The sequence below is a fragment of the Brachionichthys hirsutus genome, chromosome 6 (assembly GCF_040956055.1).
Source record: "Brachionichthys hirsutus isolate HB-005 chromosome 6, CSIRO-AGI_Bhir_v1, whole genome shotgun sequence".
Taxonomy (NCBI): Eukaryota; Metazoa; Chordata; class Actinopteri; order Lophiiformes; family Brachionichthyidae; genus Brachionichthys; species Brachionichthys hirsutus.
This window is the reverse complement of record NC_090902.1, coordinates 5,729,725-5,749,621: the sequence shown is the minus strand read 5'-3', so window position 1 is coordinate 5,749,621 and position 19,897 is coordinate 5,729,725. Positions and strand designations below refer to the sequence as shown.

Below are 19,897 nucleotides of genomic sequence, written 5' to 3'. Positions count from 1 at the left end.
TGAGGAAAATAAAAGCAGCAAAGGGAGATGAAGGAGTAAAGAAAAGTGGAATACAGGCTAGAGATTGCATCAAAGCTGAATGCTTCAGGCACAAATGTTGGCATGGGTTCTGTATAGGCATAAATGGACAGAAGCAGAAAGACAGAGTGCTAGAAAAAGTGGTGCAGGGAGGATGTTAAGAGAAGAACAGGAAGGTGAGAGCAGTCGATAAAATAAGACGATTGTCTGCAGGACCACGACATGCTGCAACTTGAGGACAAACGAAGCTGAGGTGCCCTGTGTGTGGGCAGAAAAGCGATGACTAGAGGGGGCATTACTGAACCGTGGTGCTGAACAGAAGGGGGAGCAAAAATAGAGAGAAGGAAATAGAGATGTGACTGGAGAACAACAAACTGTTTATGTGCCAGTGAGTGCACGGCAATGCAAAATAAATTGTGTAATTACTCGTTCACCTCGGACAAAAAAGAGCAATGCGCCTGAAATCAGTGTGCTTGTTGAGGGTTTCTCATCATGAATGTGCTCGATGTGCAGCGGCGACTCAGAGGAGAGAGAGAGAGAGAGAGAGATGGAGCGAAACAAAGACAAATTAAAAGAGGAATGGAAAACAGAGAAGTAGGGGAGAGAGATAGAGAGTAAGAGCAGTCTGCAGGGATGCAGGCGGGGGAGGAATGTGGTTTCCATGGCAACCCGAGGAAGGCTGAGCTCTGGGTGTCCGTTCCAGCTCTCCACTGCACCGGCCCTCGCCTCTCAGCCACCACGCTCTCTATCTCTCTCCTTCGATTCTCTCCAGCCTCCCCCACTATATCTCTCGCTCCACACGCGCCCCCTTCTTCTCTCTCTTTCACTCCATCGTTCCCAATCCCGGCACCTCATCGCCTCCCTCTTTCATGTGATAGAGGGCGTCTTGCACAGACATGAAGAGCATATTATCCACACCAATGTCCACCCATACCGTCACTGTATTCTTATGCAAACATAATATGGGAACACTGACCATGTGCTTACAGCCAGCATCCTCCTCTCTTTTACCCACACCTGTTCCTGTCATCCTCATTCTTCCACCCCCCACACTCCCCCCCCCCCCCATCAACCCATTGCACTAGTTCTGGGCTCAGCTGGAAGGCCAACAACTGGGCTGCCATGTGCCACTGGCCATATTGTGACAGGAAAGGCAAGTAAGCCTTTAAACAACACCGAAAAACACAGCTAGCTATTGAGAATTATCTCCATGACGAAATACAAGGACTGTCCTTGTTGTTCATGTGTGCTGTGATTTACTACAGCTCTACATACATTGTTTGGCATATGCTTTTCACTTTTGTTCCAATAGTTAGATGAGATGAGGAAAATTACTATACTATAATATAAGCTAGCATTGGCAGAGAGCTAAGTTAGCTAATCACGCAGACTGGAAACAGAGAGAGCAATGCACTTCATTCCGAGTTTGTTCCACCTCTGTGATGGCAGCGGAGGTAGTAAATGCAGGACATCAGTGTGAACCTGCGATGGACTGGCAGGACGTGACCTTTTCATGGTGTATTAATCGTGCAGTCCAACGTTAAAACATAAAAAGTGACCAGTAGCAGTTAGCAGCCAAAAAGGTCTTCAAATTAGAGAACCAGAATTATATCTGGAAGCTGTTTATCCTCCGATTGGCGTGGGGGACGGGTAAGATTTTATTGTCAGTCCATTCCTTATGTTAAACATGACAATAAGTCACCATGGAAGCTTTTGTAAAAATCATGTGTTTCTGCTTGCAAAAGGCCGAAACACGACTTCAAAACACACACTGGTAGAAAAGAAAACTTTACTCACCGCTAACAGTCCGACGTGAGAGCGAGTCACCAGGCCAGAAACTCGTTCCACTTTGTGAGGAGTGCTCTTGCTAGTCACAAACACCCGAGACACCCCCACCTCCTCTTCCTGGACCTGTGGTGAATGAAATCAAAACGCTCAACATTCACACAACAAACGACAGTCGCCATCAACTGGAACGGGAATCGGGAACAGGATGTGATGGGATAGGATGGGATAGGCTAGGATACAATAGGACAGATGAGTGATTCAATGGCTCGAACATAATGGTACTAGATAGAAGAGTACATAATTGAAAACGCAAACATTCGAGAGTAAATGTTAGGAACAGTAACCAAAGAAGCACAGAATTGGTCTGGATGGTTCCTCTCATGTTATGACAAATGAAAGTCATCTAACGTAACCAAACCACAATGTCTACAGTCGCTGAGATTCGCTGAGAACATTCCCACAGATACTTAACTGTCAGGAAGTTAGTATTTGTGAGCAGCAATTTACGGCTTTATGCCGAAGAAGAGTACCACAGGAGCAATGTTAGCGTTGAGGCAACCAATGGAGAAGTACAGGGAAGGTCAGAAGGAGCTGCATTGTGTCTTTGTAGATCTAGAGAAAGCTAATGACAGGGTGTCCAGAGAGGAACTGTGGTGCTGCATGAGGAAGTCTGGCGTGGCAGAGAAGTGTACCAGAGTAGTCCTGGGCATGTAGGACGGTTGTACGACAGCCGTGAAGTGTGCAGTAGAAGTGACAGTGGAGTTTAGTGTAGAGATGGGATTACACCAGGGACCAGCTCTGAGCCCACTTCAGTTTGGATGCATCCAAACTGAAGCAGTAGAGTGGGACCATCGTTCTCACTAATCAACACAAAGTGTCTTATAGATACACACAGGTCTACGCATACAACTGCTGGACAGGACAGGACAGGAAGTCAGAAACCAATCTGCCTAAGAGCATTAATGTAAAGATTGCAGCTTGCTCATACATTTCTCTGTTGTTGACCTGGTATAAATTAGATATACCATGTTGGAGATGCTGAGTAAGATTCACTCTGAAGGCTCCATTCCCTCATGGCAGTGCTGACTGGCGGGTCAACAGACACTGACAGGCAACAACTGCACAACGACATAAAAATAGAGCATTTGCGGTGCACACGCGCACCAACTTTAAGTTAATATTAAGTTCATCAAGTTCAAATCCTAAAATATTCAATAGGTACGCGATGTTTCATTTGCTCATTACTTTAAGTTATTCCATAATTAGAAGGCAATAAAATTAACTGGAATACATCAACATTTTCTCATAATCAATTTATAAAATCAATTACCGGTACACTAATAAAAACATGTCCTATTATATATTTTTTAAATTTAAATTCCTAAGGAGCTATACCTACTCTCACCTACTCCTCTATTAAAATTTGCAGACTCATTTAGTTTCCCCCCCATCCTCCCCTCAGGTGACACCCTCTCTCGAATACTGATGAGTTCTTCGCATGTACCCATTAAATAACTCTCTCTCTCTCTCTCTATCTCTCAAACTCCACTGTCTCTCTCTCTCTCTCTGTGAACGGGCCCCACAGATCCAGGGCGGGGTGGAATGAAGTAGGGATCAGGAGCCTTGCTGCACTGATTTAGACGTTAGGTTGGATCAGAGAATACACAGAGCGGCTTCAGCACTCTCTCAACGCAATGAGAGAGTGCTGAAATTTGTGTTTGAATATTACACAAGTTCCTTAGTCTCCATTAATTTAGTTAGTTAAACAGTTACGTTATGATAATGCTTTAAAAGCCTCCAAAAGTATACTCGTAATTAACATTAGACTTGGTGATCATTGCCGCAGTTGCAATACAAAGTTTTTTTAGTTGAGCTAGTTGTCAGCTGGTTAAAGAATGCCTTCAAACAGACCGAAGACTGACTACAAATGTGATCAATATCGGGGCCACAATCCAATCTGCATAATCTAAAGTCCACAGTGCTGATGAAGGGAACAAGTTACTGTGCTAGTGGAGTTTGGTTCATGCTCCGTATCAGGCGAAAGAGAGTGTAAGTGCAGTTCAGGTGAAAATCATTGTGTTTCCTTATGTCTATTATATGATGTCACTTGTGCTTTAGGATCTCTCTGCAAATACGGTCAAAGAAATTACAAGGTTACAGCATTTCCAGTGGTCAACTGACCACACATAATCCCTTTCACAATTCCAAAAACATATGCCATTAAAGTAATTGAGTGGATGGAGGGGCCGATAAGCCTGAAGGAACAATGCAAGATTAAAGTTCTTATCTCACGCGAGGTTTGCAGTACCTGATTTCACTGTCACCTTTATATAACGGGTCTAAAAAAAAAAACATAAAATATAAGATATGTGACATCCAATGATATGTAAACCAAAGAAGGTAATGGACAGCCCACAGGTTTAATCCAGCGTCTGGTTTTCCAGGGGTTAGGCCGAGTACCCAGCAGTCGATGTTATTATAAGATGCTTTATTTTGCAGCTTCACCCTAAATTTAACACATAATCATGTCATTTTGTTCCATTTCAATAGGGTGAAATTACTTCTTACCTTGTAATGAAAGAGAAATGGTAACTATCTCGCAAAAGGGAAACACATTCCAGGGCTGTACAACATACAATTTCAATATATAACACAGATTCATGTACGGTGTGGAAGAAGTGTTAGACCAGTGGAGAAATCACAGGCTATCAATCAGCAAATAGCAAGAATGAAGCCACAAGCATGTTTCATCTCTGAAGTATTTTGTGATAGATGTTTGCATGATGAATAAACACAATGTGTTAGGTTTTAATACATAAATAAAAACATAATACATTTGTTTTCTTCAATAGAAACAGTTAGCTTTAGAAAATATAAAGAAGAAGACAAAGACGAAGAAGAACCAAAGTACTGTTAAATAGCGGAAACAATCTATTTAAAAGAAATATACAACAGTCTGAATAGATCATTTAATATGATCCAAATAGGCATGAGAGACACTTGGAACAGCTCCACCGCTGGCTGCTTATTAACCTTCTGGCAGACACCGGGTACAATGTGAACTTTAAATGCATCATGCATACCTCCAATGCATCCTCCCTGCGGTCTTCTCTTATGAGCGTTTGTTCCTCGTTCATTTGTAAAGTCATTTCGTAACACTCTTGAATATCTGTGAGAAGAAACACACAGATGAATTGTTCTTTAGTTTAACTGAATGACTGCAAGCATGTGCGATTTATTATTTCTTTTACCGCTTTGGATTTTCTTGAATTTTCCCCAACTTCTGGACCTTTAAATGTGCAATGCTTTGTTGGTGTAAGAGTCCACCTTGGGAGATTTTCCTCAGCGGGTGCACTGGGTGGAAATGTGGGGGTGGGTGTCGTTATGGCTCCACACTTGCAAGAACCCTTGTTATCTAGCTGCTGAAATATTGTATATGAGACTGTGAAACATTCAGTCAGCGTCTAGAAGGCCCGAATTCGTGCATTTCCTCGTACTTGATCAGCATGTAGCGTAAAGAACATTGCGCTTCTTTTTGGTTTTCATGAAGATCATTTCCAAACTTGATGTTTTGATGCTTCATGTTCGGGCGAAAGATAAATGTTGAATAAATGCAGACACTGCCCCCTAGTTGAAAAGTGGAACATTCAGATGTGGATGCATGCTTTGAATTTGGTATTGCAGAAATGGAAACTGTTTTTATTTAATCATAAATAATTTCCTGAGAGACATTTATACAGTGTTTTTTATGATTGTATACGTAGAAAAACATGTTTTGTTCAAATGCACAGACTATTTTAGCAGCATGACAAATGACAGCATTTGAGTATGAAAGCAGATTAAAAAATATCGTTTACAGCCATGTTGAGAGATCTGTGAGGCTAAAAAACACAATGAGGGTAAATGCTGACATCGCGACATGTTCCTCAACCCTTCCTTTGCTTTTCCGCTGAACTCCTCTGCCCCACCGGCCTTCTCATCTTCACCCTGTCACCTCCTGGCTCTTTACACGCCCATGTCCCGTGGTCACCTATTGAGTGGCGGGCCACTTGACGCAAATGCGGAAGGACAACTTTGCTGATGTGACAGGCAAGCCTGGTTCCTACATTGTTGACATAAAGAGGTTGCTGGAGACTTCCTCAACTTCCCAAAGTTCAAATTCAGGATGGGAAAGGCTACAAAGACACACCGGAGAAGAATGTTATAGGAAAAAGAATACATTAAAAAAAAAATGCATGCGCTCAATGTGAGACAAAAAGCTGAGCATCAGCAGCTCCGGAAAAGACACTGTGAGGATAAATGTGCAAGAATGGAGAATGTGATTCATCACTGTGTCTGAATGTGGAGGAGTGAAAGCCATGTGTGGGCAGAGGAGTTTCTTGCACAGCTGACTAAAGTGCACCTTCAGTAAAGCAGCTGAGCATGTAAAGATATGCTCATACTGCCGGCCTGCCTGCAGTATGAGGCAGGCCGGCATAAACGCACAGACTTTGATGCAAAAATGTAGGGAAACACAAGACTTACACTGTAAAACTAATTCCCTGGGTATTAAGAAAAACTCTCACAGTGGCAGCACAAAAACAAAGCATGTCACCTTGCAATGTTGATTTGATAAATATGTAAAGTAGACAAGGTGGTTCTTGCCTCCTGGCAATGCGAGTCGTCCGTCTGTGTTTGTTTTGATCCAGAATCATTCCCTTGCGAGGCACAGCGGAGTCTGGACAGTGATGAAACGGGGAGTGAAGCTATAGATTTTAGCCTGCGCTACATCAGAGACCTCGTGTCTAGTTGCAGACGGAAACCGATCTGCTGTCCGATTGCAGGTTGCCGTTACAGAGGGAGTGCGAGAAGCGGGTTTATCTCAAGTTGACAGCAGCTATATGTGGAAATAAGGCTTTAAAACGCACTAAACATCTACACTAAGCAGAGCGGTAGAGCGGGACCATCGTTCTCGCTAATCATCTAATTACATTGCTCCCCTATTTCTGCTTTCAAATTTTCTAAATGTTAGAGATCACAGCATTGCAAACTAACAATGGTTTGTTCGTTGGGTGCATTTTTTTCTTTTTACATTTATAACTTTAAAACTGTAAACTGCTCCAAACCTAAGAGACCACATAACCCTGACCCTAACCACAGAAAAAAAAGTACATGATCTAAACCAGAAGTCTCTCTTACAGGACTTGTTCCCAGAACCGTTTTTCTCATCGGTACAACTTTAGAAACTGTCCAGTTGGAGCGCTGAGCCTTTTTTGTCACTGTAACGAGGGGCTTCCTGCAGCTTCTCTCTGTCCTGCAGGGTCAGCGAGATTTTGTGTACTGTAGGCCCCAGCTATTTGTCATGTACCTATTCAATTGGACCTAGTCATCTCTATATCGCCTGCCTGGGTGAATCAAAACAAATAAAACGAATGTGTCCCGTCTTTACTTGATGATGAGCCACCGACGGGCTCGCTAGAATAACACATGCACAAAGAACTAGGTCACAAATTCAAGGCAGGGCAAAGCATTCCACCCCTTGATAAAACATTCCAGAGGCATTTTGGGTCTCCGGTAATTTAACGTGCGTCTGTCTGTATGTGCCCCACCCCCCCCATCCTTGTCTCCCACTACATATTTTTACGCAGGAACAAAAGGGTGGATGCACAGTTAAGGCAACCTTTGTTCGTGACTATGCAACCATGCCGCTATGCAATCAAGCAGCCAGCACTGAACCTGGCACTCCTTTGCTTCCCACAGTGCATCCAAGTTATACGCACTGTAAAGTTACGCAGATGACAGTCTTTGTGTAATAGGAATAGCAGCTTTTCAACATGAGCCTTTCTTGTCTAGGTTTATCGTCCTAACTTGAAAAGGTTGCATTGTCAGCCCATCCAGCTTTCAACTCCACCGCACAGACAAAGGCAGCGCAAGCTGATTGTAACCAAACTGGTTCACGTGGAGCATGCGAAGGCAAACACGGCAGGAGAGGATAACAGGATGAGCAATGTTTATTTTGCACTCTATTCCGACTAGCGCCGTGAACAAGCAGCCTCTCCATCCTTCCTGATGACAACCACATGTTCAATGGAGGGTGAAGCCTGATAAGCCTCGCGCCTGACACGCGGGGACCGCACTCTTCTTCTTCCTCCTGCCCTCGCGCTTTGTGCAGACAAGACGGAGAGTCGGGAAGGATGTGGAAGAGACTTGGCAATTGCAGTTTATATTCCGGTCTACCTCAGTCTTAAGTGAACATTCTTGGTGAGGAATGTTTGGAACCTTGATGGGAAAACCAATCTCCTCTGAGTCCGCCACTTTGCAAAACAATATTTGTGGAACAACCTCCTCTAACTACACTCGTGTTTTTGAACATCTCCTGGTTGCAATGCTATTTTTGTTTTTTATATATATTTATGCGATACCTCTTTTCATTTCCACAAACCACCTTAGTACCCCTATATTGTGATTCACACCGAACATGGGTCTAGGGAAGGTCTAAAATAATTTTGGATTCAGTTCAGGAATTCTTTTGAAGTATTGTATTTTGATATTTGAGGTCTTATGTCTTTCAGATGCAGATTTCACATTTCCAGATTCAGGCTGTGATTTCAGCTTCATGTGTTGTTGTTACATTTTCAGATCTTAATATCTTCACTTTGATGTTATAATATTTGTTAGTCTCTGACTTTTGACCTTCCTCTGGGGAGTGTTCATTGGGATCCACTCCTACTGAAGGAGATTCCTGTTCCTGAGCACAAATGGGAGGCTCTGTGCAGCTGCAGCTACAGGCGAATATATATTTGACATTCTGGCAACGATAAGTACAAATTAAAATCAGAAACGTCAGCTGGAACACTAACTGTACATACTATCGGAAGGCTGGTATACTCGGTACTACCAGGCAATACTAGCATGTATGTATATTTACAGTACATCGATACAAAAATTGCTACTCTTATTGTTACCGTACAAACCATCCCACTGCACTTGTTGAAATGCTGCCTGGGTTGACATCATGGTGAAGGTAATTAGAGGTTCCACTCACTCGTTGGTTTAACTGAAGTAATGCGCTTTATCTGCCGTGAAACTAAGGTCAGGATTCCTACCAGCTACCCTGGGCTCCTCTCCAAATGCCAAATTTATCAAGGAGGTGCAGCTGATTACAAATAATAAATAACAGGGTTGCAAATGAAAATAAAAACTACCGGTACATGCACTCAAAGACACTGTCAGGATTTACAAGATGAGTTCGGCTGGAAGTACTTTGATTAGTACTTTGAAAAATTGCTTTCGGACTGTTACCAGTCTGGACATAATAACATTTTAGTCGATTTAAAGCGGGCATTTCATTACAATTTAAGTATGCTAGGGGTTGAAGGGTGGCAGGTGGGGATCGGGGGTGTACAGCAAACCATTGTGAAGCGACTGAAAGGCTCCTTTCATAAGACTTAACTGGCAAACATTTAAAAGCAGTTAACCTCCCACACAAATGAATATAACATGACCCGCTCTACATCCTGTTAGCCCACAATCAATTAGGGAATAGCACAGAAATGAATTTACATGTGGAAAACACAAAGGAAGAACAATTATAGTCATTTTGCGCATCTTTTCGGACGTACACACAATTCTTTTCAGAAGAATCGATGATGAAATTATATATTGATAAGTTAAAAAGTGGATATTTTGTTTTTCAAGTGACAGCATGCATTTCGTTGTGTATTATATCCCAATATATTCATAATTGCAAAGGTCTACGTATAATATAAAGGTAACGTAGAAAGTTAAAAAAAAAAACAAGCATCAAACCTCTTTCTTGACTGAACATAACTGGATTTCAATCATTTAAGACAAAAGGCACACTTTTAAGCACAGCGTTTTACAGAGTTCTGCTTACCAAGAAGGGCCTGGAACAGCTGGCTGCCTAGGATGGTGGAAACTTTGCCCACACTGTTCTTCAGGGATTGCTCCTCTGGAGTGCTAAGGTTGGCCTGGTAGCGTCTCAGCAGCCCCACTGCTCTCTCTGTGTCTGCTTCACAAAATAAATGTCTCAGCACAAAAACAGCAGAGGCCCGACACACACGTTTGGCCGGCCGGGTTTGGAATATGTTCTTGAGCTGGGATTAAAATTTCTATTTACAAGATAGCTCTTAAAACGCAGTTTATACAGGACATTGGCTTCAGAGATCACATACCTGGTCAGATCTTTTTAGGGTTTCAATTCAGATCGTTACAAAACACATCATTTGTATTTCACAGGTGGCACAAATTAATTCTGCATTAATTTGCACAATCTTCGATGAGTGTATCCCCCCCAATCAGCATTGATTATAACAGTAATCCTCCTCCTGATGGACTGACACAGCCTCCTCACGCCCTCCTGCTGCACGGCGGCCCACTCTTCGGTCAGAAGGCCCGGAGTTGCTGCCGAGTCTGTGGAGGACGTTCAAACCGTCGTCCTCCGGCAGTCAACCAATCCGAAGGATTTTCATTGGTCTTAACCTCGAGGCTCCTCGCTAGCATGTACTCCAGAGCAAGATCTTAGCCGTGTTGCCATGGCATTTTTTTTTTACAAATGTCAGCTCCTCCTCAATCTTCATGCCTTTTGATAACGGTCGGTTAGTATCTAACAAGGGAACGGTCCGTTGGGTTTGGCTAAAATACATATGCAATGCATTTTAAAATTTGAGATTAGGCCAAAAAAAATGTGAACGTATATTTTTAAAATCCTTTGCATGCATCTTAGATTTATGCACAATTAAAACGCTGCCTGTCTGTTTGATTCATCTGCGGAGTATATGAAAGGCATTTGGGTATGAAGATTCCCATCACAGTACAAAAACTACAATTTTCCTTTCCTGATCATGACACGTCGATGGAGAAAAAAAAAACTTTAAGTAAATCTGCTCCCACCATTATCTATATTTTTCATCCGCCGTTAAGAAAACCACTGAATTACAAGTAAAGAAAATACCACGCAAAATCTTTCCTGGAAAAATTAGTTGGCATTTACCTTTAAAAAAAACTTCTATTAGATTTACGACAAAACTTGTGAGACGTAACTTTGAGGTACTTACCGTATTTATGCACCATGATCGGCCCGGTTCGGGGGGGGGGGGGGGGAATAGTGATGTAATTCCGTTTTTGAATTGTAAAGTAAAAAAATTATTACAATTGTGGCGGATTAGTCTACAACCAAACTGTTGCTACATCTCCACAAAGCAGAAAAATCCAGTCGCTGCGGCCTGCGATTCGCCTCCACCGCGCCGACAGAGATTTAAACGTGACGAGGAGAGATTGTTTCGTTTTGGTCAACTTTCCAGGAGTTTTGGGCTAAAAAAACAAAAAAACAAAAAGTACCCTGAACGCGACACGTTCCTCCTCCCCTCCCCTCCCGCGCATGCGCAGACGGCCTCTACACGCCCCGTACACTCAGCCCCATCTAGGAACTGTAATACCCGACGCTTCTTAACCATTAAACTAGAACTTAACTCAGCTACATCAGCCGCGTTACACTGCCTTAAGTAACGTTGAGCTACCTGATCCATTGTTAAAGTTTTGTCTAATCGATCCTATTTTTTTCCGTCGCGTGCCATCTAGTGGTGCGTTTAAATGCTGCTAGGAAACCGCAGCAGCGGCTCGGGGCTGTTTACAGGTCTCGGGAGAGAGCTAGCTTACTGAATACATGTCCCAAAAAGTTGCGTGGAACCTTGCGTGGCCCGAACGGGAGCTGTGCGATGTCTGCTCATTCACGTGTGTCAGTGAATCAGCTTTGGTTTCGCAGAAGACTACAGCTTTTGACGATGAGGCGTGTGTGGGTGTTGTGGAGTTACGAAGGAGGGAGCTTACCAGACCTCGGCAACCTGCTCCTCATCTCTGCTTAGGGACAGCGGCCGGAGGAGGCATTCACGGGGCTACTAGCATAACGGCACCGAGTCTCCTGTAGAACTCTCGGGAGCTGTGTTGCATTGTGGGTATTGTATGCGCCGGGCTTCTATATAAAATATGTGTGCCACTGCAGATGATCTGCTTCTGTTGTGTCTTGTTTGATTCTTTATTTTGAGTTCATATTGAGAGTATGATGATAATTGTCTCATTATTAGTGTTACATCAATTACAATTGATAACCCTCCACCGCATACCGCCGTTCCATCCATTGTAATAACTAGATAATTACAAAGAGCAGCCGATGAATGGGTTTGATGTGCTTCTCAGTGGTGTATAAAGTCAAGTTTACTAAAATAAAAGTAGTGATACTACAATGTATAAATACTGTTACGAATTTAAGGTGCATTTATTCTAATATTTAAAGAAGATATTGTTAGCAAATTGTGTATTTAAATAGGAAAGAAATGACAGGATACTCGTTACGCAGGCAAGATGGGTTATTACTACTGATACATAAACATGGGGTCTGATTGAATCGATTTTGAACACTGCTGTGTGGTTTAATTTAGGGGTGATCGTTGCAAATGAAATCATTTGAAAATGATTGTTAAATACTTGTTAAAATGAGTAGCAAACCATTCTAAAAATAAGTCTGTTGTGCATTTGAGTGTGTGTGATGTTCATTCTTCTTCCACCTCCAGAGTGGGAGTCCCACATTTCTGGCACTGAGGAAGCACAAAGTTTGTGAACCCCTTGTTTAATGTCATGTACTTATGCCCACATGTTTATACTATCTTTCTCTGCAATGTGGGCAGTAATTATAGCATCCAATTAAATGTGGTGAAATAAAAGGTATACTAATTTCCTCTGAAAAGTAATAGTATCAAAGTTTAAAGGAAAATTGCATTCAAATCATGAAGCATCTTAGAGTTATACTTAGACAAAATGCATATCTAGATTAAATGCGCAGACACAGGACAGTGTAGTAGTACAACATTTTATTTGCTAAAATGGCGACATCATAAAACAGTTTGGTAACAGTGACAGAAGAAAAGCTGACAAAGTATCATGAGGAAAATCAGTGCAAGGCTACAGTCTATGCTGTCAGAGAAAAAGCTTTGTGCTTTCATTTAATCAGGAACAGAAGAACGATCAAAACCATGTCAAAGATATTATAAACTTTATTACAGGCTCTAGACCCAATAGTAAAAACATACAACACAAAAACACAGCAAAACATCTTATTCAGGAGAGTCTTAACAGACACCAATACCAATGTTTCCATAGATCCGGCTCAACTAAAACTAAAAGCTCCATCCAGTGGCATAGTGCTATTATTGCATACTGTCCTGCGCTGTCTCACAAATATTGTACTATTGTTTACATGGATTCACATTACAGTGTAGGGTTATTCACATTATTTTATTTTCTTCCTGATCAAGATTTTAAAAAAGCATTTTGGCAGATGTCAGATCTTGTGAAGGAAAACTACCCAGTGTGTAAAAATGGAGAATTTTCTTTGTCATTCCAGGGTGAAGTGTTGTTTCTTTGCTGCTGTTTCTCTGCGCAGTGAAAAAAATAGAATAAAAACAGACACATTAATATAATTATAAATGCTAATGAATAATTATTTAATTTCCTAATGATATATAGATAAGATTATTTTCAAGACTGTTACACCAAATGAGCCAAAGCAAATGAGGAAAAAGTGTGACAAAAAAAATAATAATTGACAAATCAATAATCACTTATCTGTAACAGATCTGTTGTTTTCAAATGTAACTTTATGTGTTAGTGACCTGGAGTTATTTGGGTTTTGGTCCGCAACGTTTAGAATCACTCAGGTTTTAATAGTAATGCTGCAGGTCTGCTGTTGATTTATTAAAATCTAAATGCACAGTACCTTTTCTGTGAGAGGGAAGCCGTGTTCTCCTGACAAAGACAAGCGGGTGGATGAGTCCATCGACAATTTATGAGAACCGGCACCAACAGAGAGTGTCTGCTCAGCTTACCGGTGAAAGAAGAAAAGCCCGGTCATTATCACAATAGATGCAATGTCTACTATTATCCATATTATCTTGTATGTCTGAAGAGCCTGAAACACACAAACATTTCTGTCAAGGCGTGCATCACATTGTGGAAAACGCCACCGCAAAAATGTAACATGAAAAAAAACAGTGAAAAGGAATAGAAGAATGAGCGATGCGCATGTATTTGCTCACCATGACCAAGTCGGGCTGGTCCATGTCTCTGAGGACGTGGCAGGAGTTGGTGGTGACGGAGCTCGCTCCTGCACACCACAGCAGAGAGAACAGCCAACGCTCATTAACCACCCACAGGTTCACCGTCACGTTCGTGCTCCGTTGCTTCCTGGCAGGTATGGACAGCGTTTGAGGTGAATACGGGACAAGTGGTATTTTTTTAACTGATTATAATGCACGCAAACAAAGTCGTGAGTCGTATATTAGGAGGCAGGAATCTGTGGAGGGCAGAACAGTAAATATTTTTTGCGTGCATCTTTAACTTTGTTCATGTGTATGAAGTTCGCTTGTGCTGCTCAGACATTGCTTGTAAGTAGAAGACATTAAGAAAGCCAAGAAAGGCTTAGCACCCTCACAACATGTTGCTTCTGCAACGCATCATCCTTCAGCAAGTTGTTCTTTGAGTTCAGTATCAGCACCGCTGGGTTGGGATGCATTTAAATCAAATTCCCTATTTATTTATTTTACCTGATTTCTTCCAGACTGAAGCTGTACTTTACATTCAAGTGGTTTCCCTTTTTCTGTTGGAGCATTTCACTGTCATCGTAGACCAGAATGAAGCCCGGAGCAGCCTTCTTCACATATTCCCTTTTTCCCGGAGGAAGCCAGAGGACCTGTAACAATGAAAACGTGCACCTTAACAAAATACGGTTCATCGCGAATCATCGCTATCAAATTCAGTCGGCGGTATCTGAAACGGACATACCAGGTTAGGGTTAATGCCAGAACCTAAGATAGTGTCGACTATGTTTTCGATGTCATTTTCATTGATCGGACCATATAAGTCAAATATCACTGAGGTGCTGCTGTTTTTGGCGAGGAGGAGGAGTTGAAGTAAGGAAGGAATAGTCTGATTCCTGGCCGTTTCTCTTTCCTCTTGTGAGAGGTCGGACACTGAAAGGAAAGGGTCCGTCTGGAGAGGCAGAAAATAAATCTGTAAAAATGACTAAAACGCAAATCACGAATACCTTTACAAGCATGTATGAAAGAGTGTCTCTCACGTTTAGGAACCATTCGCCTGCATTGAGACGCTGTAATTCCTCCCAGGTAAACTCGGAGCTGTCGTTCAACACCTTGTCAGGGAACTGCTCTTTAACATTTGTCGTTCTTTGCAAGAACCCGGAGTCATGGTCATGCATCAAGAAGGGGACGCTGTCTTGACTGGGTCAGTAAAGCAGTAAAAATTCACATCAGGGATGCTGAGACAACTGCAATTTCATTTACAGCATTTATTTCAGACAGCAGAGATCAGTGCGTATTGTGTTCTAATAGAGTAAACGATAATTAGCTGCCTTAATGTGGTACGCAAGAAACCAAGGAATAAAGCAAATGGTCAATCAGTGCAATACCCCCCCCCCCCCGTCATCCGTCACCCCCCCGACATGAAGCCATTTTCAGTATACCTGAGCTGCACGTCTGTCTCAAAGGCCGTCACTCCACATGCAATGCTCCTCTCAAATGACATCATGGTATTCTCTGGAGCCAGCTGGACACAGTAAGGAAAGACAGACGAGCTTTACAGTCACAAACTACCCTAAAGCTGTGTGAACACACACACACACACACGACCCCAAAGACAGTGTTTAATTGAGCTTGTAGTTGACCCAGGAGCATCTTTTCCTGTACAAGTCAGTCATGTACCTTCAGGGTGTTGTCAGGTACAATACGATGCTCACCATTGGTGCACCTCGGTGTCCAATGAGCTTTGGTTTCTCAGGCAAATCTCCCTCTATCAGACAGGGACACTGAGTCTGGATGTACAGGGGACATAGGAGGATGGCTGCTGACACGGCAACAAATATTACTGCAATGAGGATCTTAGACCCTGGAGAAAACAAAGAGCAGCTTGTTACGCAACTACAGGAGTCAACAAAGAGCCTGTGCAGAAGACTGAGTAAAAAAGAATGAATATTTTTACTGTGGGAAAGAATATTTTAATACTTTTAAAGATTGTTTCCCCTTGCAACAGCATTACAAGTAATTATAAAACAGATTAACATTTGCCCGATGATGCCTTTTTACCAATTTGATATTTGGTTCAGAAAATCAAAATAAAGCAAGCCTTTATTTGATATTAAAATACAACAACCAATATTGAAAGAAGAACTCTTTACATATGAGACGTACACTTTTCTTTGGCACCATGGAAACCCTTGAAGACGAAAGGACTCAGCAGGGTCACCGCCCCAACAGCACCAAGCTGTAAAAACGGACCAGTGGCCTGTCAGAAGGATGACACAAGTGTCAAAAAGAATTTAATGTACATAGAACAAGAGCAGGCTTTTTTTACTATTGGTAAGCATATCGTCTCTGAGAACTGGATTCTGACTGTACCCGGAGGGAGAGGGGAACGGTTGGCCATTCTCTTTGCCATTTGAGGCTGATTCCTGCGACCCCAAAAGCGATGAGTGTTACACCAAAAAATAAGAAGATCTGAATTCAGAAAAAATAATAATATGACATTCATTCATTTTAATCATCTCTATGGAAACGTAAAAAAAATAAATAGTTGGACAGTTAGTCGTGTACAAAACCTTGTGGACCCAATGTAAGTCGAGTGGTTCCTGCAAGGCAACTTGGACCAGTGCGAAGAGCTGCAAAAGATGGTGTTATTTTGACTTTAAATATTTTTGAATTCATCATAATGCCTGATTCTGTGCTACACAGCTAAACACGGTTCAAGATTTTTTTTTAAACATCAACTAGCGCTCCCTGGAGGTAGAAAGTTCTGCAGAGACGTTACCACTAAATGTAAATACAGAACTAATGCCGTCATCTCACCAGCAGCAGAACACAGTAGCTGGTTAACACTGCAGAAATGATGATCAGCACCATGAACCAGTTCACCCACAGCTTCAGAACCGTGAAGCCCTGCCTGATAATGGAACAATCGAGGGCGACATTAGGGGAATAAAGGTTAACAGTAAAGAGAGAATTCTGGGCTTTTGAAGAAGATTCAGTGTGCGCTGTGCAAGTCAGTGTGTGTGTGTGTGTGTGTTTGTCTGAAATCACTCACCAGTTAACCTCATCTTGATCATTGTAAGTAACCAGACAAATGTACATCCAGCAGAGTGAGATCACAGAGACCAGAGTGACCAAGGGGAACCAGCAGAACGCGTGCTACAATGAAAAGAGCAAGCGAGAAGAATACATTTCAGTTTATGACACCTCATAACTGTTGAGTCAGCGATATTAAGATGATAATCAGGATCTTTTGGCTAATGTGTGTGTTTTGCGTGGATTACAACGGGGTTTTGTTCTGAGGGAAACTATTCTGGAACAATTCCAACATTTCTACATAGTTGGTTTTGGGCCCTGCGTTTGCCATGTCAACAAACAGTATTCATTTTCTTCCGCCATCGACACATCTCTAACCTTCAAAATTATAGACTGCTAACACCCCAACCCCTTTTTTCCATACCTACCCTGTTTGAACCTGTGAATTAGTTTACTGTTCCTCACACACAAATGACCTGATTTTTATATTTTTTTCAATTTTTGGAAATAGGTTAATTATTGACTTCATTTTGAAATTCACTTTAACCAATTACATAGAAAAAAGAAGTTTGTTGACCATATAATTTAACATTTCTAAATCAAGCACCATTGGAACAAAATCGTTGGTCAACCAAGAAGGAAATCATCGAGGCCATGCTGAGCGAAAGTACAACGAACTGGAACATTTCATCTGATTAAGCAAACTGGATAATTTCTCAGACAAAACATCGAAGTCAAAAAAATATACAACAACATGAAATGAAATACTCACTCTTCTCTGATTGTTACTGGATTGATTCCAGTGGCAGCTGTAGAAGCCAATGCAGCAAACTCTGCAGCAGCCATCGCCGTGAGACATCGTTTCCCCTGCTCATTCACAATATGGAGATTACAAATGCAGCGCACTGCAATCTGGCCATCTGATACACGCGGACTGAAGAAGGATGCAGGGAGCACAGGCAACGCTTTCTCTAGATACCGAGATGAGACCTGACCTCATTCACCCGAAACCTGTGGAGCGCAGGAGGAAAAAACAAATGGCTGTGACCAAAAAAACCCAGAAGTAGGATGGCTGGTGGGGGGGCTTCTTTGACTATTAAGGCAATCCCCACTCAGTAACCCCCTGAAAAGAGCCCGTGTGCAATGGGGGGGGGGGGGGGTACAGCTACTCCCAGTGCTTACAATGGCCAACACCATGGGGCATTGAGAGCAGTGCACAGACCGTCCTGAGAGCGAAGCAGCACTATTCAGCATTTGCAGCACAAACAGCCACAGTGACTGGCACAACCATGCACAGAGAATGTGTTGAATGAATAATACAGGAGTGAGGATGAGCAGGAGTTTATAAGATTGCGTAATATTATCATGCTGGTGCGCAGATGCCTGGAATAAGATCACAGCAGGAGCTTAGTGTGCATGTTTGGGCACATAATTTTACAGTTGTGCAGATTGCATTCATGTTTAAAAAGAAAAAAAACCAGTCCCCACTCCTCCCACAGAATCACAATGAGCAATATGGGTTCCTGTTACATGAAAACTATCTTTATGACCTGGCCATGATATTTTGGGGTTTTTTTTCCAGTAGACTTCTCGCCCAGAGAGTTAATTTGGGTCAGGGTTGGTGCATCAAGCAAATCAAGTCCATGGTCAATGTGAAACTTAACCATCACAATCTGTGCAAGATACAGAATAAAATGACACCCCACCGTCAAGCAGGCCATTGTCTAACACAAGCATGTACGGACAGGTCTAACTGTCACTGAGGAGAAACACATGACAGGTTGTTTCACTACATGAACGGATAAATTACCACAAAGTCTAAAACCGAGCCGACGGTTGAGTAATAACGATAATAAATGTGAGCCACCAAGCTGTCGACAAGAAGACAAAAGAAAGTGACACGTCTGTCCCGATTTCAATCAAACAACATTAAGCACTTGTTTACGGTTGGAGGCTTTAGAAGAGAGACCTTTATTGTGCCCCAGCCAAACATAATACCACACCGCTGGAGGCAGCGCTAGATTACCACGCTCAAATTAAATGCATGCAGCTGAAGGATATAATGAAAACTCATACTAGCATTGGGAGACAGATTTAAAGATAAGATACCAACTCACCTTGCCAACTTTCTCAGTCGCAGTGATCATATCGCTTTACTGGAATCACAAACTGGAGTCAAAACGGAATGCAATGAAATGTTCTCACCAGAGCTGACAAAGAGGAGAAAGTGTCAATTGAAAACATTCACATTATCTTTAATTAATACTAACCTTATCTATCTATCTATCGATCTATCTATCTATCTATCTATCTATCTATCTATCTATCTATCTATCTATCTATCTATCTATCTATCTATCTATCTATCTATCTATCTATCTCTCTATCTATCTATCTATCTGTCTGTCTGTCTGTCTTTCTGTGAACGCTGCAAAGTTAAGTTCTGTACTTGTACTCACGCTGAAGTCGGTTTCTTAGGATAAACCACCATCAGCTCGACTCTCAGTGAAATGAATGACAGTGCGGTCCTCCCGCCAGCTGATGGGGCGAAGACCCGCCCCGACAGAAACGCAGAACCCAATCACTTCATGTTTACCACACCAGATCGAACTTTATACTGCACTACACCTGCAACGGGTTGAATGAAGCAAACAAGGAAAATGTGCTCAGTTGTTCTTGCAGTAAAAAGCCCATAATATATCATGTGGCAAGTGTGAAATTCATATTTTATTTTAATGTTAAATTTATTGTTGTATCGTTTTAATGTTCAGTCTCAGTTATATACATGACCGTCCATATATGGATTTTTTTTTCTTTTTTTTCTTTTTTTTTTTTTACCTCACTTGCCTCTTGACAAATCAGGATGACCTGAAATGTTCTGTCCTAGATTTCCACACTCCGCTCTGTTTAAACATTCCTCTGGCCAACGGGAAACACACACAAACACACACAAACACGCCGGAAGC

The 19,897-nt window shown here is 42.0% G+C and overlaps 1 protein-coding gene across 1 annotated transcript; it reads right to left on the bottom strand.

The window, feature by feature from the left end:
- Positions 1 to 12,663: 12,663 nt before the first annotated feature.
- On the bottom strand, positions 12,664 to 19,127 carry gdpd2 (glycerophosphodiester phosphodiesterase domain containing 2). Its single transcript, XM_068740432.1, has 16 exons — positions 19,049 to 19,127; positions 17,704 to 17,942; positions 16,951 to 17,054; positions 16,716 to 16,809; positions 16,469 to 16,528; positions 16,269 to 16,367; positions 16,062 to 16,155; positions 15,611 to 15,759; positions 15,338 to 15,420; positions 14,936 to 15,095; positions 14,641 to 14,847; positions 14,403 to 14,548; positions 13,896 to 14,043; positions 13,686 to 13,768; positions 13,577 to 13,605; positions 12,664 to 13,235 (listed from the first exon to the last, which is right to left on the bottom strand). Exons 2-16 carry the CDS (start codon positions 17,788 to 17,790, stop codon positions 13,162 to 13,164), a joined length of 1,617 nt encoding a protein of 538 aa, XP_068596533.1. The 5' UTR covers positions 17,791 to 17,942; positions 19,049 to 19,127; the 3' UTR covers positions 12,664 to 13,161.
- Positions 19,128 to 19,897: the final 770 nt, after the last annotated feature.

Excerpts from the sequence above, each read along its gene's own strand:
- gdpd2 (XM_068740432.1), bottom strand. The coding sequence starts at position 17,790 with ATGTCTCACGGCGATGGCTGCTGCAGAGTTTGCTGCATTGGCTTCTAC. Across the intron at positions 15,760-16,061 it reads CCATGGTGCCAAAGAAAAGT|GGTCTAAGATCCTCATTGCA; the intron begins GTACGTCTCATA and ends TGTTTTCTCCAG. Across the intron at positions 15,096-15,337 it reads GAGACAGACGTGCAGCTCAG|TCAAGACAGCGTCCCCTTCT; the intron begins GTATACTGAAAA and ends TTACTGACCCAG.